The 24,933-nt window shown below is 49.7% G+C and overlaps 6 protein-coding genes across 6 annotated transcripts; 2 read left to right on the top strand and 4 right to left on the bottom strand.

Moving 5' to 3' along the window:
* Window positions 1–561: 561 nt before the first annotated feature.
* Window positions 562–1,665, bottom strand: EPUS_03381 (uncharacterized protein; the record flags this gene model as incomplete). Its single annotated transcript, XM_007801939.1, has 1 exon — window positions 562–1,665. One exon carries the CDS (start codon window positions 1,663–1,665, stop codon window positions 562–564), a length of 1,104 nt encoding a protein of 367 aa, XP_007800130.1.
* Window positions 1,666–2,633: 968 nt separating this feature from the next.
* EPUS_03382 (uncharacterized protein) lies at window positions 2,634–4,888 on the top strand (the record flags this gene model as incomplete). The annotated part of the gene is made up of 4 exons (XM_007801940.1): window positions 2,634–2,639; window positions 2,709–2,906; window positions 2,960–4,744; window positions 4,817–4,888. 4 exons carry the CDS (start codon window positions 2,634–2,636, stop codon window positions 4,886–4,888), a joined length of 2,061 nt encoding a protein of 686 aa, XP_007800131.1.
* A 2,071-nt stretch (window positions 4,889–6,959) lies between these two features.
* EPUS_03383 (uncharacterized protein) lies at window positions 6,960–7,964 on the bottom strand (the record flags this gene model as incomplete). Its single annotated transcript, XM_007801941.1, has 1 exon — window positions 6,960–7,964. One exon carries the CDS (start codon window positions 7,962–7,964, stop codon window positions 6,960–6,962), a length of 1,005 nt encoding a protein of 334 aa, XP_007800132.1.
* Window positions 7,965–9,001: 1,037 nt separating this feature from the next.
* On the bottom strand, window positions 9,002–10,608 carry EPUS_03384 (uncharacterized protein; the record flags this gene model as incomplete). The annotated part of the gene is made up of 3 exons (XM_007801942.1): window positions 9,002–9,874; window positions 9,931–10,458; window positions 10,519–10,608. The coding sequence occupies 3 exons, from the start codon at window positions 10,606–10,608 to the stop codon at window positions 9,002–9,004; spliced, it is 1,491 nt and encodes a 496-aa protein (XP_007800133.1).
* A 3,089-nt stretch (window positions 10,609–13,697) lies between these two features.
* On the top strand, window positions 13,698–15,571 carry EPUS_03385 (uncharacterized protein; the record flags this gene model as incomplete). The annotated part of the gene is made up of 4 exons (XM_007801943.1): window positions 13,698–13,751; window positions 13,804–13,891; window positions 13,947–14,185; window positions 14,240–15,571. The coding sequence occupies 4 exons, from the start codon at window positions 13,698–13,700 to the stop codon at window positions 15,569–15,571; spliced, it is 1,713 nt and encodes a 570-aa protein (XP_007800134.1).
* A 772-nt stretch (window positions 15,572–16,343) lies between these two features.
* EPUS_03386 (uncharacterized protein) lies at window positions 16,344–21,510 on the bottom strand (the record flags this gene model as incomplete). Its single annotated transcript, XM_007801944.1, has 6 exons — window positions 16,344–18,266; window positions 18,326–18,471; window positions 18,582–18,608; window positions 20,411–20,669; window positions 20,723–21,156; window positions 21,216–21,510. The coding sequence occupies 6 exons, from the start codon at window positions 21,508–21,510 to the stop codon at window positions 16,344–16,346; spliced, it is 3,084 nt and encodes a 1,027-aa protein (XP_007800135.1).
* Between the last annotated feature and the right edge of the window lie 3,423 nt (window positions 21,511–24,933).

Genomic DNA, 24,933 nt, shown 5'->3' on the forward strand with positions numbered 1-24,933 from the left:
CAACAAGATAGAATACATACTTTGCAGCTTTACCTGTAAGATGTACCCCATTATCTTTGTGACTCTTCTCGGGCTTAGCCCACCTACTGCCAAATATGATCTAACAAATGGATTTGCCTGAAATGGTCAGTGGTTCGGTAATTCATGAGCCACCTCATGTGCACTTCGTCTGGACGCTGGTGAGGTCGAGAGTGGCATCACCCTAGGCGCAGATCGGCGGCCGACTCGTTGCAGGTTTCCGTACCTTCGGCATTCACGACGGAAGAACTTGAAGGTCTCAAGAGCGCAAAGTCAAGTAGCCCAAGGCGGTCTCTTTTTCCGAGAGCTTGGGGATGGAGCTACGATTGTTGCTATCACGGAACAATATGGAGGAGATACGCCGAAGAGGTATGAAATGTTCAAGTAGTATAGAATCAAAGTCTATTGAGTATAGGAGTGGCTATACAATCTGCTACAAAACGCTCAAATGGTATCGCGAATGTTCGATAAGGAACCAAGAACGCCTTCACTATTCGACTAGGATTGTTGCAACCGCGTCTCGAGGAACAAGTTAGAGCACAGTTATGTCTCAACAGGCTCGTCTGGCACATACTCCGTCTTGCCGAACGGCTCGTGGCCTTGCATCGGTGTCGGAGCGATCGAGACCGGTTGAGTAGATGGTCTGTTGGCACTGGCGGCGCTAAGCCTTTGGTCGAGGGCCTGCAAGGCGAGTGCCCTCCTCCTCTCTGCTTCTTCTCTCTTTCCAGTGCCCCTGCCGGTCCTTCCTCCGCTGTTGAGCAGGCTCGGGAGTCCAGCTTCTCCTCTTGCGGCTGCCTGCTGGTTGCCACTTTCGATGTCTTCGTTGGAGAAGGGAGTACAGATGCGCATGTTGATCAGTAGGATGTAGATCTGGTCGCAAACAAATGCAATGGGCGGTTGAACCTTATCTGGAAAGAAAGCAGCAAAGGCAAAAGTTTCGCTGGCATCGCCTTTTGAGCTCTGACCGCCAGTTGTAGTGCCAGAAAGATCAGGCTGTCTCTTGTAGAAGCGCAGATAAGTCCATGCTGTGATCAAGCCCACCCAGGCTAATATAGCTGCAGTATCTGTTCCAAGTAGCAGACCACTGAGCGTGTTGATCAGCAGAAAAACAGCTGGAAAATGCTTGACTCGCATCTTGACAAGGCCTTTGAAGATGGCCACAGTATGCTCCGGCACTAGTTGCTTAAAGGCGACAAGGAATGCTGCTTGCAAGGTTACTCCACCAGACACTGGAGTCCACGGTCTTTTTGGATTGCCTGAGATAAACTCCCAAATAATGGAGGTCAGCACGGCGATTATATTTGGAACGATCGCTGCGACCAGAACGACCTTCAAGAACTCCTTGGAGCCCCATGCTCGCTCAAGGTACCTTCCCCCAAACAAGATTGTTGCGCCATTGATGAGCAGGGAGAAGATGCTTCGTTCCACAAAAGTTGTCGTGAGCAAAGTCCACGGGTAGTATACGACGAAGACAGGAACGAGTGCAAGGTAAGGGACTAAGGGCGTGGGCCCACTGCCTGGATTTTCGATGCCTGGGAGCTTTCTGTACCGTCCAAGTGTGTGGAGGAAGGAGAGGACGAGGACGAGGATAAGGATGAATCGGGTGACCGGAGGGATGTTGATGTTGATGTTGAATCGGACAGCCATACCGATACTGCGGGTGTCATAGCGTGAACATATATCTCTGGCGAAATGTCTGAAAAAGGCGCTGCAGCAGTCAAGCAGATATTGAAGGTGCTCTCTATATCCTGCTCACTGCTTGCTGTACTCCGTAGTTCATGAGGAATGGGGAGGCTGCCGCTGCTGCTGCTGCTGCTGCTGCTGCTTAACTTCAACGATCTCCCTGTCAAATTAACATTAAATTAGTGGTGGGCGGTGGCTCCAATCAACTACGGTCCCCACAGTTTCAGAGTCGGAACCCTCTACCTTTTAGCCCGAAGCAGAGCCACTAACACCTCTGAATTCCCTGTCTTCGCTAGAGAACACAAAAATGTCAAGGACCATCTATAATGAAAGATTCGTAATAACACCACTCATCTGTCCTGCATATATGGGTGGACCCACTGTGCTCACGTCTCTAGCCACTGCCGTTGAGGTTCACTCGCACGAGCCTTTGGGCTTCAGCAGCCGCCAAACGGCTCGATTGACTAAGTAAGTACTAGTTAAGTCTAGCGTTGGCAGCATCACCTAACTTTGAAATCCTTGCAATTATGCAGGTGACAGGACATCAGCCAGAGGACGACCAACCCAACCCACGGTATCCAGTCAAACCTTCGTATCCTCGCCCTACGCCTAAACATATGCCTCATCCTCCAGATCTAATCCCGCTGACGATCTTGACCACTCCATTCCCAATCCAGGTAAACACACTTCTCCCCTGGTGACACCTCCACATTCTGCACCAATACCTGCCAGCTGGTCATTTTTGCTCCTCTTCCAGCCTTCAATCTCATCATTCTCACTCTTTGACTTTCTCACATCCACCCACCCGCGGATTTAGCCTGTAAGAATATCTACGCATGAGATGTCACGATAGCAATGGGATCATCCTTTCAACCAGACCTCGCTATCAGCGAATCTGCTAGATTGAATTCAGACCAAGTTAATTATTTAATATGGAGGTGCGTCGTCAGCTTTACCGTGATGCCAGATGGTACTGACTGCGCGACCAAGATACTTGCAGGAATCAGGTTGGCAAACTGCTTTCAGTGCCGGCTTGCGTATTGACAAAGGACACAGGTTATGGAGAAGCCGCGGTGAAATTGCAACGTGACTGGAAGCTAGATCCTCAAAGTCTGCCTCTCGCGAAACACATCAAAGGCGGCGCTCTCGTCCGATTGATCAAATATGGGCTTCGCTATTATTACACCGACCAAGTTTGGGATAGAGTAAGTTCAGTTTCTGTATTTATTTGAGATTTTATTGACAGCAGCGACTGTAGCGAGCATGCAAAAAAGTTCCATTTCAACCATCTATGCTCTTTTTCGGACCAGAATCTGCACGACCTGTTTTCCAACAGGAGGAAGATGCCTCCGGCGAAAGTGAAACAGGCACCACCCGGCAAGACCTTTCGCCCAAATCCGCCAGTGCGCGAAAGCACCCTCGAGAAAGCGGGCTGAACGGGGCAGCAGACCAGGCAAACCAACCAGCACCCAAACGGAGTCGAAAAACTGCACATGACAAAGATCATGGCGTGGAAAAGCAGCATCCACAGCAAAATGCCGAATTCGTAATTGACGAAAAAGTCTCGATGGAAGTCGACCACAAAGATGGCCATGCAAATTCTCCCAGTTCCGATTCTGTGCCGCCTGCTCCCGAGGCCAGGTCACCCTCCACAAGTGATCTTGACCCAGACACTGACATGGACATGGGTATGAGCAACGGTGTTGCACAAGGCTTCGAAGTGGGCAACGGCGTGGGCCTCTTTGAGTCAACGGACCAGGAACGAATGAACGAACTCCTTCCCCCAATTCCTACCCTGGAAAATGGTCATAGCGTCGGGGTGCAATTGCATCCCACCAAAAGTGCCGAATCGGACTTACTGGTTCCAGAATCGATGGTCTTGCATGTGGCTGATGACGCACACGTGACAGATGCATCGTGGCGTCCAACGGATCCAACGGTCTTGGCAGCATCTGGACACGACTTTGTTGGAGTATGGAAGATACCGAATCAACCTTCACCACCTGGCGCCGTATTGCCGCCCTCTCAAAGTGTCATAGACAGGAGATATGATCAAATAGTTAGCGCCATGGCTTGGGAGCCAGGAGGCACTATGCTTGCCATCGCAGTATTCGACAACCACACGGCTGGGGCCATACGAATCTACGATGGACAGGAGGCGGTCTTGATTGATTGTTTACCGGCTGCGCAACGGTTGATTACTACTTTACGGTGGCAACAGGTCGGTTCACGCCTAATGGGTTTTGCAGCAAGCACAGACGAGTCGTCCCTTGTGCTGTGGGATCTCTCCGGATCGACACCTTTTCCGGGAGCATTCCCTATTACGGTGCCCGAACAGATCCACGATATCAGCTGGGCCAGCCATGGCAACACAAGCATAGTCTGCGCGGCTGGAGACGGCGTCATCTACCAATGTCGAGCCGTCGCGGAATTGGTCATCGAGCAGAAGTGGGCTTCAACTTCTTCAGATGACCATACGAGCTGGAATCTGGTAAAATGCTCATGGTGGAGCGAAGAAGCTGCAATCATTATTGCAGCTTCAGCAAGTCCGGCGATGCTCTGGATACCTACCAAAAACGTACAGGCAAGAAACATCCACAGCGCGCCAATTACCTGCTTAGACCTTCGGCCTGGTCAAATTGTCCATCCAGACCAAGATCCATATTGTGAGTTTGCCACCTGTTCGCTGGATGGCAGTGTCAAAATATGGCGGTATAGCGACCACTCGGCTTCGATTGAATGTCTGTTCAAGCTCTCCATGACCGAAACAGCACCAATTCTAGGTTTGTCTTACACCCCGGATGGCCATGCTGTGGCTGCAGCCAGCTATGACAAAGTCGTCCTGTGGAGAGCAGATAAACGTAGCCCGGCGCTTGCGAAGTGGAAGGGCAACGAAGCTAATTGGGGTGGCGCATATCTTAAGCGTCAACGGCGAGTCTCACAAGGTGAAACGATGAGCGAGGATGGCGCTAGGGAAGAGACAGGACATTCTCTTACCTGGGATGCCGAGAGTAGGAAATTGGCTTTCGCGCTAGGAAATCAGGTATGCGCTCCAATCATTGTATGACACCTTTCTTCTTTCGTCCAAGTAGGCTAACAAGATACTGATCGGCAGGTTGCTGTTATCGACTTCCGACAGCAGGAGTATAGAAAAGAGTCGCTCCATGAACTGGAGCGCATGGCATAGAGCAGACCCACTCGCTGTGTCGACCACTTGACTTCGAGTGTGTATAGATACACAATATAACCCCCGGCTTCCCGGATCTCATCGTGCATGAGTGAATGGATGGATGGATATCTAAATGGGGACATACGTTATACCCTTTTTGTTGGCTCAATGGTGGATGACTGACTACCAAATTTGGGTGCATGGTGTCTGCCATGGCAGACTATGACAACTCATATGGACGTGCGCATGTGTATTGACTCCGTACCCATACCTCCCAAATTGTAACCAGGGGCATACAGTGCAATCACCAACTGCTCCAACGATTTGCCTGACTCATTGGAGCGTACATCGAAGAGACTATCGTGGCTGACCAGTGTAGTATGTGCCCAAAGTGCTCCTCGGATACATATATTTGCTCAGCTGCCCAAGGACGGTTCTGATAATTATCACTCATATCACTCAGGGGCCCATCATTGCGCAATCGATAACGAAAGTCTAGATACTCGCCATCGTCAAGATATTGCAGGACATCTTCTTGAATTAGACCAAGCTGTTCCCCTTCCCGCCCTTAACGGGGTCCTGCCTATGTTCAATCGGTTGGCTTACCCACCCTTCTGTCATGACATGACTGTCATTACATAATTGGCAGATAACCGCCACAGACGCTTTACTACATAGCCGTAGTTTAGACGCGACTTTACGTAGTACTTAGGTGCCTTCGTCATCAGGAACTGGTCACGTGAAACATCTTGGCGGCGGGATCTCCTGGTACTTACTACGTACTCAACATCATCACATGACAGAAAGGTGGGATGAGATCAATCACTCCTTTCAATCACCACTTATACATCTTTCGTAACCTATCACTTCTGGATTTCGCTAAATGGTCCAACGGGCGCAATTTTTACCTCTTTTCTCCCGAGTTTGTCCCGGCCCTGTCAACAGGAGAAGAAGCCAGATAAAATCTGGTCACCTAGCTGTTGTGCACACGTCATGTTGGATGATTCATTACATCCATCTTCAAGAGGGACGTAAACATGGTCAATCCATTTTTTTTCCTGTCCGGCCCCGCGCACGAGATTCGTACATGGATTCGGTGTCTAGATAGGCTGACCTGATGGAAGCGATCTAAAAAAGGGGTTTGATGACCAACAGTGAAAAATGTTAGCTGGGTTTAGTTCAACTGTTGTTCTTTCCAAGAGCAAAGAATCTTTCTCGCTTCGTTGTCTTCCTCCTTGACTCGTTGCTCGGAAATGATCCAGCCCTTCGCCACGCATGTTGTTTCCCTGGAGGGGGAAGATTGGCAAGGTGAGGTGGTGGTTGGCAACTGTCCGAAATCTATCGAACCAAAGACGACTCTGTAACTCATGCTCTGGCCTGCCAACAACCGCATCATAGGGTTCGAGGCGGTCTTGGCTGCCAGACATATCGGTTTTCCTGCCAGCAATTGGACATCGATCGTACGGCGGTGAGATTTTCGTGCCATGAATGCATAGGTGTCCATCGTGCTTCTCTCGTAATGGTCTTCCCCAGAGCTCACCGAACGCGCTACTTGTGCGCTCCACCATTATTTCTTTGCTGGGTGCTGGCCGTTGGCACCCTCCCTCCATTCTCCTCTGTACCATGCACTGCATGATACCCTCTAAGGCAAAACATTCCTTGTTTGCGGAAAGCAATGATTCGCTGGCAGTGGTGAGTGCGACGAAGTAGTGTGTCATTTCTGAGAGCGAATGTTGACGGTTTTCATGACGTGTTCTTGGTTGAGGAGAGCGTGGGTATGCCCAGTAAGAGCGAGGATGCAGGATACAGACGTACACAGGGGCGGAGATCTGTTCCACAGTCATTGCTCTTGACAGTCGCTGCCCTAGCCCTGCGCCTCTCTGAGTCCAGAAATAGGGGCAAAACATCTTCGGCTGGTAGTAGATCTCCCACATCTGATTCAGCTTTTGTCGTACATAATAGTCGGAGCGACCTGGAAGAGTTGCTGACCACCTCCGGGAAGCTGCCAAGTAAGATACATGACACTGTCAATCAATTACTCTTATTAGAGCAAAGTGTTGAATGTATGCGGCTACAGCATACTATTCAGTCATCCTCCAGTAACAAATTCTCCAAAGTCCTCGCTGAAAGTGTCAGCTGTGTCGTTGGCCAGATCGCTTGGCGGTCGTCGTCCGTTGACCTGTTTTGCTCGGCTTGCCCTGCCGCCACGCTGTTGTATCTCCTTTAGTCCATCCTCCACGTCCTTGAACCCTCTCACCCAAGCCATAACGCCTTCTTGTATCTCCGCTGTATCCACATCAGAAGTCCCGTCCAAGCCCAAGCCACCTGATTTATCGCCATCATGGTAATAGCGACCTCGAAATCTACCTTTGCCACGAATGCTTCCTGTTTCGCCCTGTCCGTGACTTGCCTTATCCCGCAGCAAGCGTCCATTTGAATTCGACTGTGGGGAATTATTTGCACTCTCGATCCATCCTTCTAATCCTCGTACTGCACCAGTCATGGCTTCCACTGCCCTCTTGCGCTCAACAACTTCACCTTCAAGGTCTTGCACCGACACACGCAGTTCATTGTTTTCATGTGCCAGCAGAGCATTTTCGCGACCTAGCTGTGCATTTGACTCGCGGACAGACCGCAGCTCGGCCGTGAGGGAGCTGATAGCTGCTTCTTGCTCCAGAGACTTTTGGGCCAAAGCTTCGAGTTTCGAGGTAAAGAGTGATTGGAGATGCAACTGCTCTTGGTGGCGCAAGCGCAAAGAGCAGACTGTTGCTGTAAGGTGGGACACGAGTTCTGGGTCAACCTGAATGTCGGATTCCGTGTCTGCATCAGACTCGAGAGAGAGCTCCTCCGCATCAGTCTTGTCGACTGGGCTTAGTATCGGTCCAGCCTCTTCTAGGCGACCACCTACGGCCTTGATTGCCTGATCTGACAACTGGAATTCGTCGCTTGGTGCCGTTAGTTGTTCTAGATCCCTCAAGCGCTCTGATGTCTCATCAACAGGATAATCCAAAGGTGTGTTTAGCCCTGACTCAAACAGGTCGGACCCGAATTGAGGCTTCGATTGTGGTAATATTGTGGGCGTTGTGATATCCATGGTGATAGAGTCAGCGAAGGTCGGGTCTGCAAAGGCAATTGTTTGTGGTGGAGATAGTGGGGCGCGCGCAGTGTTGGTGTTGAGTTAGCCATACTAGACGACCCATAGGCAGAAGTGGTTTTCGCATTCGACAGGTCTCGCGCATAGGTAACCAATTGTTTGGAAGCCCAAAAATGATGTAACCACTCTGTACAGTTGCGGTAGCTCTGAAAGGATTGTGGCTGGGCTCCAGGCTGCTGCTGAAAAGTTGGAGAGACGTTCAGGGTTCAAGCAGCAGCTGCTGCTGCTGTTGACGTTCCTTGGCGCCTAAAGAAAAGGGAAATCTGCTCCCTTCACACACCAACAAGATATCCCTACGACAGTACGGTAAGCTCAAATCTGTTTTCACAAGGATCAGCATTTTAATAGGATAAGGTCCCTCTCAAGTTGTCTTCATAAGATAAATTAAGTTCAGGCCGTCAAGAATGCAGGATTTATCGAGCAAAACCGGAAAATGCTTTTTTATAACAGGAACATGACTTTCTTAAATATTAGTTCACCTGCTATTGTCTACATATCATCTACAGGCAACAGAGCCGAATTCTCTAAAGACCTTATTAAAGATGAGAACGGGGCCTAAATACAGTCGTTTGCAGCATTTAATCGCATTGTTCAAGGACTGCATGTGTGGAGAGTAAACAGGGCATGGGACCAGGTGTGGGTGCGATGGAGGACGTAACAGAACGCACGAGTTGCGCTCAGAGCTGACTATGGTGCTATATCAGTGACATGGCCAACTCACACGTGCAACCACACCCCCATCCGCAGCGATTTAAGGTTGATATCTCCGTTCCTACCAAATCTTCAAGCCACCAGTTTCAGCTCGCCGTCATTCTACAAATATTCATCTGAGGGTAATGTATTGATATGTTGTCTCTAGAGCTTATTTCTGTTCCCTGTGTCACTGAATGGGTAAGTCTCCTTGTTTGGAGTAGCATTCCCAGGATGTAGTGTTACCAGAAGGTTCCGAGCACTTGGTTGACTGAATACTTCAATTTCTAGTCCCATAGCGCCTGGGTGTATCTACAGCAATATTTTAAACCAGAAAGACCACTGGTTGAGTGGATGAAAGGGCAGTGGAAAATATACTCCACTCGCCTCATTTGTAGTATTTTCCATTCAGGGCAGAATCCATCGGGATCATATTTATCCCTCACCTCCTGCAGTCGCTTGAGATTTTTCTTCCCATATCCAGCCTGCACATCCTGATCCGGACCTGCATAGTTCATGTAGATATACGGGTGGTCCAACCGCTTCTTCCTGGCCAGACGCACTCCATCGTCCACGAATTCCTTGATCGCTTTGTTCACCGCTTCATCCTCAGCCCAGTCTAGCCACTCGATACCCACGTTGATGATCACCAGGGGTCCGTCCTCCGGTTCGAGTCCGAGGGCATTTCCGCCATTCTTCTGCATTTCCCGGATGTAGTTGACAGGCAACGGTTGGAAAGCGCAGCTGACAAGATTTAACCTCTCTTGCAGAGGCGAGAACTTTTCATAACAGAGGTCCAAAATCTGAACCGCTAATTCAGCGTCATTGTGAATGGAAAAGGTGCGGTACAACTCTCTCTTGCCGCCCTCCTCGCCGACATTCAGCTCAAGTGCTAGATCTGAAACATTCGTGATGCGCATCGTTGAGGCCAGCTGCGGTAGCCGCTTGAACGTGTCGTAGATTGGTGGATCAGGGGTCGGGATGGCATAGTCAAAGAAGGAGATCGCCATCCAACCTCCCAAGGCTCTGAAGTATCCAAAGGGGAGGATTAAGTGCGCATCTTTGTCCTTGGGGTTGTTTGCATTGTATTCCGTGAACGCGTGGAGGAGGGTAATGTTCAAGGTGATGGGATATAACTTATTACCGCCCCAGAGATTTCCCTGTCCATACGTGGCCAAGGTGAAGCGAGTTACGATTCCAAAATTGCTCGAGCCACCGCACGGAGTGCAGAGAATAGATCTGCATTGTGAGAGGGGCTTGTAGTCGTGATCTCTCCCGATGCTAGCACAATTTCGAATTCGTCGACATTGTCACACGCGAACCCATAGCGGGCGGAGAAAAAGGACAGACCTCCACCTAGCGTCAAGCCACTGACACCCACGCCCAACGCGCGGCCACCAATTACAGTCAGGTTCAAGGGGTCGAGATACTGGTAAACATCAAGCCAACGGGTTCCAGGGCCAACTAAAGCGGATTTGGAATCGGTAGATAATGAGACAGAGACCATCTTCTCGAAATCAATGGTTATGCCTGCCTGTATGTTTGAGCCACCTGCAAAGGGAGTGTGGCCTCCGCCCTTGACGGTGAAAGGACATTGAGAGACGTCCGAGGCGCTACTTGGAGCCACTCGGCAGGCTGGGGAGACCTCACCCTGCTGAAGAGACCAATATTGCTGCTGCGATGCGTATTGAGGTGAGGTGGGGAGGAAAACGTTGTTCGGAAGGAATTCCAATAGCGATTTGCACTTTGCTGGGAGTTAGTAGCGCTCACCATGTTCCCAGCGAGACACGTGGTATTTACTCACTGCCAGCCTGCAATCACCTCTGGCCAATCTTGGCCAAACAAGGATTGATGATAAGAGGCAGATTGACCATTCTTTCCACATTATAGCCATGAATGCGCGAAAGATTCTAGAAATACAGCAGTCTAGACAGTGCTCAGCCTGACTTTCTGGGCTTTCTTTCCAAGAAATGGAAAGATTTTAGAACGTAGTATACACCTGCATACACATTCAGACGTTCTTTTACTCTAGTAAATGAGCTTTTGGTATGAATAAGAGGTATAAAAGATACTTAATTTTCTAATCATAAGTGACTATAACAGGTATATAATCAATACTATCAGGTATTAACAGGACAACTATACAATTGACGAATTTGTGTTTTGTTCTTTGTTTTCTCGTCTATCAGACGTAGAGTGCCTGATATGGATTTTGATCTGCTGTGATGGTGGGAGCGGTGATGATCATGTACCTAGGTCGGTACAACGTTTTTCCAGTCTTCTGAGCATCAAGATCCAACTTTTTAGCTGCCTCGGACGTCTTTCCCAACACACCAGAGAGCCAGATCCATAGAAGATACAACAACTTTCCACCCACTGTCACGGCCTCGGCTATATCGCTGTCATATTGACGCCACCGCTGTTCATACGGCGCTGGCACACACCAGTACCACCAGCACGTCCCGTGCAGCCCTAGTATTATTGTCATAGCAACAACTGCACTAGCCATGAACGCCGGAAACATGAGAACGGCAAAATCTGGCCTTAAACAGAAGTAATGCGGTATGCAACTGATATACAGCTGTCCCAATATGTCTAACAGCGATCTCTGAAGCCAGGGGAACCGGCCTAACGGCGTTGTATGGTCTTCAGAAAATCAGAGTCGACCTTTTGACATAAGGACTTTTGATGTCTCCTGCACTCACGCTCATTAGGAATTCTAGGGGCCACCAGAGCAATAGAGACCCGATTTGTTCTGTTGCTAGCAGATCATCCTTATTTAGACCTGGTCGCAGTCGGAGCATCAGCCCGATCAATTGGAAAACGGTCTTCAGATGTATCACGTTGGAAACACCCTGTGCCACCGCGCGCAAAGAGTCACAGATATGACTGCACAACAGTGAATACCGTGTGAATATCCGGATTGTGAAATCAATTTCTCCGGCCTTGACTCAGATGTGGCCGGTGAAGTGGAGATGGCCTTCCTTCAGGCGACATCCAGTTTGTTGCACTGAGCCATAACACCGTCATGGGTGCTGCGGGTTCATCGATTTTGAAGCAGAAGCGGCAATACTTCAGGGACATATCTAACTAAAGAAAAATGACAGATAGAACTCGTCCAGCCAATACATTTAGGCCCAGAACTGTTATTGGTCTTCAAATCCTAATGTTCTAGACTCATTGTTGGTCGGGCGTAATCGTGACCTTGACATCTTACGTTGCACGTCCCGCTAGTGCTTTGACAGCATCTTTACCAGTCGCCGCTATGAAAGGAATGTCACTGTTCGCTTCTACCCATATTGGCCGCAGATTTAAGTGCCATTACGGTGTCAGTGTCGATATCAGCTACCGAATCGGTTTCTGCATTAACTAGGTGAAATATGTAGATCAGAATTCGGTTCAACTTGAATAGACACTGGATCGGGGACATTATAATCGCCCATGTCCAGGAATGTAAAGAAGCGTTTAACTACTGTGACGTCTACATGACTCCAGCCGCTTCCTTTCTTATGCGATTCTTTCCGGTCTCCATTGACGAGTGTTTGGAGTGATGGAGAGTTACAAGCTCAGTTCGAAGGATTTGGACATGCGCCGTCAATGACCCTCTTTCTGTTCCAACGAAGAGCTTGACGACTGGTCCTGCCAGACACCTGATCAGCACCTTGTAAACTCGTGTTGGTTGACTTATTTCTTCGAGTATGAAAGGGTGCGGTGCCAACGGACCTGCCAAGTTCGTCCACCCGATTTGTGGAGACATATAAGTAGGGTCTCGATTAAGGAATCTGGAATCGATAGCAAGGATATCCAGTCAAAAAGGCAGGCTGAGGGCGAAAAGGATGAGTTCAACCGACAAGGTGCGAGTAGATGTGAAGTGGAACTCGAGATCTACCCTCGCATTTCCACAAGGTCCAGCGGGTTAGTAAATGCAAAATCAGAAGGTCCAACGTGTCATCGAAAGCCTCGGAGCGATTTCTCAATACTGGTCTTCTTTGACGGTGGGCCAGCTCTGTCGCTCATGGTGTAATGGAGTAAGGAGTTATATTGAGTGTTTGTCGTGTCCGTTTATCTACACCACTGTCTACTTTCCCAACTGGTGTCCATGGCTCTTGGGGGCGACGTCAGACACCTTAAGCTTGAGTGTCTTCCCGTTTGATCCTTAAATACACCAGCGGTCCTCTGGCTAGGCGTCGCCAAACTTCTCCGTGCGTATGCAAAAGTCAGATCCCCAGTGCGATTGAGGTAGCCGGTCCTGTCTTTTCGAAGACCGACATGTGCATTCGTCCTCCCGAGCCATATAGAGGGTCTTCTAAGCTCTGTACAAGCTAGCGGTGGCCACCGTTATATGCTACGCTCCGCGAGCATAAGTCCATTTTGCATTGCCTGACAGGGTCTCCCTCCTTCAGGCTGTTCATATTTTGTTAGGATGGCCCTGTGTATTGTACCACAGTCAGCAGCATCGTATGACCCCTCCCACCAATCAACCTTGTGTCTCCCCTTGTGATATCCTACGCAGGTGGCATGTCTGTACTCTTTCCAGTGTTTCCTATCCCTCGCAGTGAAGTGGTGCCAGCTCTCAAAGTTCAACAATGTCTCCATCGCGCTCGCGGAGTAGCGCCTGTGCTTGCAGCTTAACAACGTCTTTGACGGAACTCGTCATGTCCGTAAAATAATGCCTGTGCTCGTAGCTTAGCAACCTTCGAGTTCCGATTCAATCACACTTTGTACAAGGGTAGTCTTGACAGGATTTGAGACAGGATTCACTTCTTTTGTTTGTACAGCTTCCCGCCGCCCTGGTTTCCACGAACCTCAGCGCCGCTCAGGGGGGCATCACTTTGGCCGATGGGCTCCGGGCCATATTCGGGGGTAAGCTTGGGGTAGATTTTGTTGATCTTGGCCCAAAGTCTTCTCCGTAGCAATATGGACCGCATTCGGCATTCGCTCTACCATTTCTTACCATGTATCCAGACCATTACATAGACACAGATGGCCAACGTCTCTCAGAAGACATTGCATTGGCTCTACAACGTTTTGAGCAAGGTACACCTCCCAGCGGCCGGTGCAGATGACCTTCTAACTGTTTAACCCCAAGGAATATCGTGACCCGAATCGCGCCTATTCAGATCTTGCGCAGACATTGGAACGTTTCCCTACCATTTCTCCGCGAACAGATGTCTATAGTAGGCCTCAACTCACCTTGCTAGATCGCTGAGCCCCCAGGCTAACGGGGAAAAGCTTTCGAGAATGGGTCGTCCGCCCTCCTTGTACGTCTGTATGGCACCCTGCCGGTGTCCTTTCGGAACATGACATACCGCTTCCCTGTGGAGATCTGGATTCCACATACATACCCCCACGAGCCCCCAATCGCATACATTACGCCTACAAGCGAGATGCTTGTAAGGCCTGGAAGACACGTCAGTGGTGAGGGCAGGGTGTACCATCCGTACCTGGCGCATTGGGCTACAGCATGGGATGTGCGTCAGATTCTAAACCAAGTGCTAGAGCGGCGCATACTGATACAATCTTAGAGGTCGAATGTGGTTGAGCTTCTTTCAATACTCGGCGACGTCTTTTCGAAAGAGCCGCCGGTTATATGGAGACAACAGGTCGGCAGTATCCCACAGCAATCTCCAAGACCACCACCGCTACCTCCTCATCCTCATGGACTATCTCAGACATCTCATAATAGCGCTACGCAATCTACCTCCACAGCACAAAGTCCTCCACCACCGCCGCCACCTCCTCCACCTAAGCAACAAATGGGAGCAGATATCAATGGAGTACTAACACCAACTCCTTTAGGTCGATATGATGCGCCTCCTCCACTACCAGATTCTGCACGCTCGGCATCCACACAAACAAACCCAACCCTTCATGCTAGCCCCAAAACTTCTTCCTCTCAGTTTATGCCACAACGAAACAGTAGCTTGAGACAGTCCATGACACCTCTACAGTTCCAACAGCAGCAGAACTTCTCCCCACCGATGTCCTCTCAGGGTGTAAACAATGCCTCATTCTCAACACCCCCAGATGGAATCCCTCCCCAATCTGTTGTTTCTTTGACATCACCTTCAGAAACACGTCTTCTCTACCGGCAAAGTTCGACTTCACAATCAGAACAACCGCCTCAGAATATCCCTTACAGCCAACCTCAGTTTCAGCCCGCAGCACCTAATTTCCCATCTCATCCACAGCAAAATTCAGTGGTCACTACCCAGCATCAACGACAACCAGTGCATCCGAGGCCACCGCCTCAACCAAAGCCGCCACCGGTGAATCTGCTCGATTCGCCATTCGACATCAACCTACCAGTCTTGTCATCTGCAAACATTCCCGCACCACCTATTCCACCCAATCCCGAAAAAGATGCCCTCCTGTCCGCGCTTTCGCAATCCATCACCCAAGCACTGCATCAAGACATGTCGCAAAACGCGGCGTCCCTACCACTACTACAATCCCAAAACGAAGCTCTCAACAGCTCCCTGCGCACGCTAGAGTCAGAGATAACCCAACTCCAAGCCCTGCAAGGCACGCTAACCGGCAACATCACCATCCTCCAAAAATCGCTCCGAGAAGCCGATCAGTGCATCTCCTCGGCCCACGCACGCGCCCAACGAGGCGAAATCCCCAAGATCGACGACATGCTCACCGCGCCCACAGTGGTGGGGAAGCAGCTGTATGATGTCGTGTGTGACGAGCGAGGCATAGAGGCAGCGATATGGGCGCTGCAGGCTGCGTTGACGAGGGGGAGGATCGGTGTGGATGTTTGGGCCAGAAAGACGAGGGAGCTGAGTCGGGAGGGGTTCAAGAAGAAGGTTTTGAGGGAGAAGATTGCGAGGGGGATGGGGCTGGAGGTGTGAATTTATGTATTCTGTATGTATGCCGGCAGCAGGCTCCTTGGAGGAATCAGAGAGTCGATGTTCACAAGCATGCTCTTGTGCTGTTTCATCGTCGGTCTTCTTCGGAGTTGGGACTGCATCGGATCTGTAGATTCTAGAACGCTGAGATATTAGGGTTGAGGTTCCCGCCTTAGGATATACGACACAGATGTGGAGCGTTGGAGCGATGTAGCGATATTTTTTCTGACCCTGAGGCCCCTCTGACAAGAGGTGCAAGTCAAGACATCTCTACCCTGGCTTTCACAGCAGCAGCAGCAGCAGCAGCAGCAGCAGCAGGGGCCAGCTGGGCCTTGATGTGCGAGGGAGCCCATGGCAGTTTCAGTTTCGGAGAGCAATGCTTGATATTCAGTGTTAATGTCACTCATTATGAAGGACACGACGCAGATCAACGCATCCGATTCCAGTCCAGTCCAGTCAAGCGTAGGGAGTTGACTGTTTCTCAGAGTTATTCTATGTCTATCTTCATCCAAGTAATAATAGTATGGTATAGATAGATAGATAGGCAGATCAAACCACAAACTGCTAAAATTACACGCAGCGCTTTTCTCTTCGCTTCTCTTTACTTCTCTTCTCCATCGCACTTCCACACCAACGGTTCATTCACCGCATTCCAATTTCAACTCCAATTCCAATTCCAATTCCAACCGCCTCAAAAGCGTCCTTTCTTCCCCCATCCCAACCAGCTAACCACCTCACCGTCTCAAAAACTCCACAATCTCAAAACCCAACCTCCTCAACACGCGCCAGGCTCCACCCCCCTCCTCTCGCCTGCATTCGCGGCCCCCCCACCACCACCACCCACAGCACCCTTCCTGACGATCACGGCGCGCACATCGCCGGCTCCAAGCCTGACCTCGACTCCTCCTCCTCCACCGCTCAACCCGGCAGCGCTCCCGTTCCCGGACCCCACGCTCCCCGCCGCCGCGTTGGAACCGCTCCCGACGCTGGAAGCGGATCCGTAGTTCCCGCTGCCTCGGTCGTCTTGGATGACGATGGTGACGTCGGCGCCGACGCAGCCGCGCCAGAGTGCGGCGGCCCATTGCCAGTGGTCGATGGGCAGGTAGGAGTCGGTGATGGGCATGGTGAGCGAGGCGGTGTCGACGGTGGAGAGTTGGTAGCGGGGTAGGAGGGCTATGGGGAAGGTCTGGGACTGGGACTGGGCTTGGGCTTGGGTTTGGGGCTGGTTAGGAGGAGTATTTTGCTGGTGGGTGGGTGATGGTGAGGGAGGAGGAGGGGTTGGTGCGGCGGCTGTTGGGGGTGGTGGCGGTGGTGGTGGAGGGGAGGTGTTTAGGGCGTGATCGTTGATTGTGATTGGGCTTTTCAGGCTGAGTCGTTCGGTTTGCGTGATGGTTCGCGGGGAGACGGCTGAGGTTGGTGAGGAGCTGGAGGCCGCGTCCATTTCCATTCCATCGTCTTGGTTGTTCCTGTCCTTGTGTCTGCGCTCTTCGGCGCCACTATCAGCGTTGTGAGTTCTGATACCCGCCTTCGGTGCTGTCGTGACGAACTTGACCACCTCCTTACTCACCCAATGCCACTCACTGATCGTTTTGAGGTATCTTTGCTGTTGTGTTCCCACCATGTCGGCCTCGTCCTCGCCGCTTGCTTCGGCCATCACGCTACTGATATCTGGACCCAGAAATGCCCGGACGATGAACTCTTCACTCTCGTTCCTCAGAAACTCGGCAAGCCAATCAGTCACGACACGAACGTCTTCTTCTGAGCCTTCGATGGCAAGTATTGCTCCTCGAGTCTCCGAGTGAGAAGTCATGAGAGGTGATTTTGCCGTGGGAATGACACCTGGGTGGGGGAGTGGCGGCGCAGCCTTAGCGAGTAAGCGGAGTTTGTTGACTGCGGGTATCGACATGATCTGGGCCTCCGCGGTGGCTCCACTGCTCGTGCTTTTCGATCCGGTCGAGGCTGCCGAAGCTGCAGCAGAACTAGGCGTTCGCAGTGGTGCCAGCGTCAAATTGGGATCCCGTACATCAACCGAAGCATATCGCGGCTGCTGAGGGGGATAGTTGGATCGTTGTGCCTTGCTTTGAGCCACCGCTCTTTGGTGCACTGGATGCATGACTCCATCTGCTGGTCGAGGTAGTGATACTCTTCGTGGCGAATAAGGAGGTCCACCGGAATAGGCGGCGGTCGGACTGGTCAGATCTGCTCCTCGAGGTGGGACCATCACCCCGGGTCCATTGAAGCGTCTGCGCTTGGGATCTGGCGACATGGGCTGTTTGGCAAAGCGAGCTCGGTATTCTGCCTCTGACATGGATGGAGGCACACCACCAGCAAAGACTTCGCTAAATGGCCGAACGCGCGCCAGTGCGGACCCAGGTGGGGGTGGACTGGAGACCGTGTAAGGTACTTGACGGTGAAGATTTGCATGTGCTAGTGGATGGGGTCGCCGCGATGGCTGGCCCGCGACAGTGTTGACGGTAGAAGGTGAGCGGATCATGCCTGCGGAAGGACCTCCATTCGGGAACAGAGGCGTATTGGGCGTCACAGGTGGATTCATGGTTTTGCCGCCGCAGCGAAGACAATTCCCACTTGGTCCAGTTGAATTGATGGTAGATATAGTCTGCGGATTGCCGTTGCGTCCAAATCTTCGTGGTTGATAGCGGTAATCTGGGTACTGCTGTTGGTGCCGAAGCTTTTCCTCCTACGGGTTGAAATAGTCAGCACACAGTGGTACATGGTATCGATCGTGGTCAGACCTACTTCTGCAAGAGCTTTCCACTGGTTTTTGGTCTTTGTAGGAAGTGCTCTCCACTCCTCTCCAATAATCTTAGATATTTCAGGATTGGGAAGCCCTGGATGCTTTGCGACAACAGCGGCCTGGTGATGCTGGCGGTAAAGAATAAAGGCTATGCGAAGCATTAGCTAACATTCGCACAAAGAGCTGAGGACAACAAAGAGCCGAACAGCCGAATTAGGGAGCTGTCGCACTGACACAATGAGGAAGTCAAGAACATACCGTTCCTTGGCCTCGGAATCTTGGGGTCTGGCTGGCAGAGACAGAATTGATTAGTTGTTTCGGGATTTGAGTCGTGCGTGGTAGCTGGGGACGTTTCTCTTGCTTCCGGCTCGTCTGCCATCAATGATGCAGCACGTTTCCTTGTCACTGGCCCTGTTGCAAGCTCACCAGAGGCGAAGAGATCCTGAGAAGCGCGGAGTGGTATTGATGGGATTAGGTTGATTCTGTTATTAACTTGGTACGCAATGCTGGGGACTGTGCTTCTCCGATCTCTCGGGCTCTCAGGCAGATGCTTAGGGGAAAAGAGATGGTGCTGGAGAAGAGAAGAACTGCGTCTGGGTAGTAGATCATTTGCGTTGGCATTCAACAAAGCAGAAGGCGCAGGCAGAACTCGGTCCCAGGAAAGGGGATGGCCCGACATGGAAGCAGTCATAAGGGCCGAAAGAATAATGGGCAATGAAAGAATTCTTTGAGCTTCAATTCCTCTGGCAACGGCAAATGTAAGCTGGGCGAATGAAAACAGAGCAGCAAGGCAAGGAGAAGTGCTTTGTAGATACGTTCTTCATCTCCTTTTACTACCTCTGTCTGCTTCCTTTGTCTCTAGGTACCTCTAAAACATCGTGCAAACAATTGCAGTGATGTGATGCACTTCCAAGCGGGAACCGTAGGTGGTCTTTTCGTAGAGCTGCGTAATGACTCTGCTTTCTTTGTTCTTGCACCGGCCGCTTGCGGAAAGGTATCCATGGAGGAAAGCCAATCGCTGGTCAGCTGCAACAATGTGATGAGGAATGTGGGTCGAGACAAAGAACATTTCATTGCAATCCATCAGCGTCGGAGCTGTCGTACGGATACTATCGTATGTCCACTTGCCTTGACAACAAGAATTACTGTTAGCTTGACCTGTAGCTGTGCATGCTGCTCGAAGAGTAGACAAGGTATTCCCATGGCAAGTAGCCAAGGGTTGGCCATAGACTGATCTCCCTTAGCATGCTTCGCCTCGTGTCTCGGGAAGCCCAAAGGTAGAAGGGAAGTATCCGTGGATCACTCCCGTTAGGATGGCGGTCAGTGTCTTTAAACTAAACGGTCTTGGATGTGAAAGTGCAATCCAAGAAGACTGCAATTTAAGACAGAATTTTCGTGTCCTAAAAGAGGTCACTATACGGTAAGGATCTACTTGCAATTGTTGACAAGTCCAAACGCTGGTTTCGGTAAGACAGCGTATTGGCTCTGGTAAAACTCATTCGGCATTTGATACGAGATGGCAGCAGTGCACAAGAACAAAACTAATGGCCGATCACCACAAGAGACGGCAATTAGGAGACGTACCACTTTTGACATCGTCCTGCCCAGCAACGGATACATGGCTACATCATGGCCGCATAGCGGCATATTTTGAAATAGAAGCAGGTGACTTGGCGTTCATGTCTCGGGGAGTAATTTGCTCTTGACTCCTGAAACATCAAATAGATGAGATTTCGAATCATACTCTCAGCAGAATCAATTAAAGTTCTATCAGGTAGACCGGGAATAAGAGCCGCATACTTAATCCCCAACCAGGATGAGGTACTGTGGCATGTATACCATTTCCCCTTGTCCTTCATTATCTTGGATATCGAGGCACAAGGATGAAGCAAAATGCACGCATGCTCCTACGACCAGGGAACACCATTCGGACCCAGGCTTGCAATGATGGCTTGACTAGTGCTGTTGAACAAGATGGAAACCAGCTCCAAGTGAACTCCGCACGAGTCGGTGCATGCGTTCTGCTAGGTAGCAGAGCTCGAGCCTCCTAGAGCTAGAACGAACAGGGCATCACAAAGGTTGCTTACCATCCAATCTCTGGACTTCTCTCTGCCAATCTTCATAATATGGCTTCATTTCCCTTTCACAGTCCCTCTCGGGTGCCGCTCTGCAGCCATAGAAGTGAACCAATAGATCCCCATCTTGAAACAAGGCGTTGTGTGTTTGGAGTTGATCATTGTCTTTGCCCTGGGCAGGACGAACATCAACGCTATAACTATTCATGAGTCGTTGTGGTACCAGAGCCATCTTCGCTAGAATGGTGGGATGCCATTGCACAATATGCTCCTGCAAGGTAGTCATTAGCTGATCTGTAGAAGAAAAAGGTAGGTGGTTCGCACTAGAGCATGTCCTTCTGCTTTTTGAAAATTGTATGTACGATACAGCGGATTGAACCATGTATCAAGGAAGAATTTGGCCCATTCCCCTCTTCTCAAGATAAAGCTACCGTGGCCCAGATTTTCCGTGTCTTGCGTCAGAACAAGGTCCACTTTGTTGCCCTTCAAATGGCTGAAAGTATGTATGACAGAATCGGGAGGGACAACGGGTACATCTTTTCGCATAACAGATTCGAGTTTAGCAGGTGCAAGAACATGTTCCTCAAGCGAAAGAGAGGGTGACATGATTAGAGCGTAGGGTGAGAGGGAGAAGAAATGGGTGCTGTGCGGGTATTTCGTGAGGGCGTGGCGGAGAGCAGGAATCAGGGTCCATGAAGAGGGTGACGGTTCTGTGTAGCGGGTGTAGTTGGCAACGCTGGTAAAGAAGTTCTCGTAGCCTGAGATAGGTGGAGTTAACAACAGTACCGTGCCAGCCACTGAAGAGAATCACGCCGACCTTGACGCGCCGCATAGTCTTTGCGATTAGCTCTAATGTTTGTGATATATTCATCACTCATGTGCTGTTCGTCTAGGACTGTGACAATCACGACGGGTGGTGTACCAGGAGGTGCGGACTCCACCAATGCATCTGAGAAGGAAACGTAATGAAACAGTAGGTAGATTGTGAGGATGCCGCAGACAATATATCCAACAAGCCTCAACTGTTGCTGTCTAAAGTATGAAGTCTTGCGAGAGGCTCTGGCGTACGGAGGCGGTTGCGATGTCTTGCGAGGAGGAAGTGCAAAATGCATATTCACTCAGTCATGCTGCTATCTTGACTGCGATGCTCACCCTTTTAGTTGGTTAGTTGAACCTTTTTAGGTCTTCCGGTCTCTGGTACGGGCTCCTACTACTACTCTGCTGTAGCAGCCTTGGGCCGGAAGTCGAAGCCAAGACCTGAATTAGCCCATTTCTGCGCCAGGCTCACCCTGCAGTGAGTAGCCATCAGAATGATGCTGCCTGACTAACTACTAGTTAGTACCAGCAATGGCAGAGCACCTGGTCATCAAAAACGACTAGGCTCATAAGAAAAGTTCAATTCCACCTTTGTAACTTTTGTTTAGCTGCCTTTGTCTTTCTTGCACTATTTGTAACGCATGGAAACGCATGGTTATGCCATTGCCTTATGCGTTTCGTAAGAGACTAACAAATACTACTCCATGCTGGTAGGAAGAGCATCTTACGGAAGACCCCTTTTCCCAATATACTGGATCTTTTACCTGAGAATGGTCACAACTTAAATGAGCCTCTCATTGAGAAGAATGCCTGTCATTGAATGTGTAAACACAACTTGCCACATCCAAAAATGACTCTTTTCTAAGTTATCCCTTTCATTTGTAAGGGGGTACCTGAACTGATCTGCTGCTTCTAGAAGGGGCTGCTTCCAGAATTAAGTCCTGCGATCAAGCTTGCTTAGTGAATGGCGACCACACATATACTATCTCCACAAAATGCATCGCTTCAGACAAACGTTTAGATATCCGAAATTCCTGGTGTCTGGGGTATCTAAGCAGTCCGGAATTTGGAATAGCCAATGAGCAAAAAATCGCTAAATAGCGTACCTAAAGGATGTATTTGTTGCTATGTATATCAAGTAAACGCTAAGGTGGTTCGCTTATCAATTCGAGATAAGGCAAGTCCAGATACCTCACAGATCAGTCAGGCTGCTCTGAAGAGCCCCTACTGGGCCAGACTGATGTAGAAGTCGCTCGCTCGCTGAACCTCACGTTGGTCAACTTAAATCTCGAGATCAATCTAAATAAACATCTGCTTCCTTGAACAGAAAGGAGTAAGCAAAGTCGATGAATACTGGCAGAAAGATGACAACCGAAATAATCTGGCCAAAGCTCCAGTTGTTATCCAAGTTGACATCATTGACCGATCTTGCTAGACTGGCCTGAACGGTCCGGAAGCAAGAGATTGCCCAAATTTGTAGAGTCCCCCACAGAGCGAGATTGATGACTAATGCGGTTTTAACAGTATTTCTCGGAAGCCGTCGAAAAATTATGTTGGACAATTTCCGAATATATAATGTTTCCTTCTTTCCCTCGAAGAATGGCCCTACCAGTAATGCGAGGATCATCAACGAAATAAGGAGGGATCCGCCAATAGAAAAACAATCCATTACTCTCCGCTGGGAAGCCGACAGCTCTTCTGCTCCTCCGAAGCACATTTGGACAATGATTTCCCACTGACTTAGAGCAATCACGGCGTCTTCCGAGGAGCTGACCTGACCAGGGCCAAAGACCGCAATCATACGAGCGACAAAGGTATACATGAAGAGAACCCATGAGACACATATTGTACCCGACCGTAACGTTATGACGCCGTAGCCCTGTATGGACAAAGCATAGAAGCGTTGCTGGAAGCATTGTTAACAACGCCGCACACCAGGCTATCTCGACAGTGTAGCCACCAAGTCCTTAAGCACTGACGCCGAAGTCCTTCCTGGCTAGAAGGATCACGGACGCGAGTTGAATTGAGAACGTGAAGATGACAGCGGCATCTGCATAAGTGTGGAATGCTTGATGGATTGACCTGTTGAATCCCTTTTCTGATGATGGTTGTATGAATAGTACGCCAGTCGAAAGCAAAATGCCTAGATAAAGCTCCATGGCATATGCGATAATCACCTAGAGGCCATCAGCATTTTCTTTATATGGGAGGATGATCAACAAACCCCAACGCCAGATATATCCGGATTCCCGCTTCCCCACGGAGCCGAGCAGATCTCTTTTCTACATGGTGTTAAGGCTGTTAAATTGTTCGATGTCCAATTCTGCATCAGCTCCACATAGCTGGCAAAGCTGGTCCGCGAGGCGAAAAGTCCACAACGATCATCCATTCTTATCGTGCCAGATTACTAAAAGGAAAAAGTTAATACTGCTCGACTTGATCCTGAGCTTCTGTACTAGTAAGTCATTGAATCGTGGCTAACCTTTAATAAATACTGGGCCGCAAGACAAGGTATCTCGTTTAATGCGGGAGCCGTGGAGACTGGCTCACTTTCATGTGAAGTTAAACCAAAAAGCTATGGCCGGAATAGCTCTAGCTGAAATATATCATGAGATATACAGGCGTACTACGGCAGGAGGCATAAGTACTACGGTATCAGGCCGAATTTTTGCACCCCCCCCATGGTCAAAATATCTTACATACGCCTTTTTTACATACGTATCCCTGTCAGCATCCCTGTCGCTATTTTGCACGAATTTTGTTCATTCTGCAAATTCTGCAAATTCTACTCATTTTATTAATTCAATATGGATACTAATGAGTCTAATAGACCCTCTACTCCTCCTCATTCCTCTCATCCTACTCGAGATCAACGTTTACAAATCCAAACTCTACACAACGCAGGCTATACGTACAACGAAATTCTTCAGCAGTTGCCCAATCTTACTCGATATCAAATCAAATATGCTATTCGCAATCGATTAACACCTAAAAAGCACACTGGGCGACATTCAGTTGCAACTCGCAATCGCGCTGGAGGGATACTGCTCTACTTCCTTCCGCTCTTGCTATGAAGATCAATATTGGATGGTATGCCATTCGAAATGCTCTACGAAGAGCAGGCTTTGCGCGTTGAGTTGCTCGCTGTAAACCTCCTATTTCTGAAAAGACTCGAAAAGCACGTTTTCAATGGGCCTCTGAGCATGCGAATTGGACGTATGAACAATGGAAAAAGATACTATGGAGTGCGAAGAGTGGGATCCTACGTGTATTATTGAACGTCATCAACGACGTAAAGGATGGATGTTTTGGGGTTGTTTCAATGGTGATAGAAAAGGTCCTGGTATCTTTTGGGAGAAAGAATGGGGTACTATCAAAGAAACAACATATCGAGAGCATATCGTACCTTTTATTGAGAATTGGATACGAACAAATAGCAGCGAAGGATTGATATTTATGCAAGATGCTGCACCTGCTCATGCTGCTAAGGGTACTATTCGAGATCTTCGTCAACGTGGCATATCTTGTATCCAATGGCCTGCATATTCGCCTGATTTGAATCCAATTGAGATGGTATGGAATTGGATGAAGGATTGGATACAAGAGCGCTATGGAGATACTCTGCATAAGTACGATGAGCTACGAACAGCTATTAATGCTGCATGGGATGCTGTACCCCCTGAATATCTCAAGGAGTTGCTTGAGTCAATGCAGGAGAG

Source organism: Endocarpon pusillum (genome assembly GCF_000464535.1).
Source record: "Endocarpon pusillum Z07020 unplaced genomic scaffold scaffold1403, whole genome shotgun sequence".
Lineage (NCBI taxonomy): Eukaryota > Fungi > Ascomycota > Eurotiomycetes > Verrucariales > Verrucariaceae > Endocarpon > Endocarpon pusillum.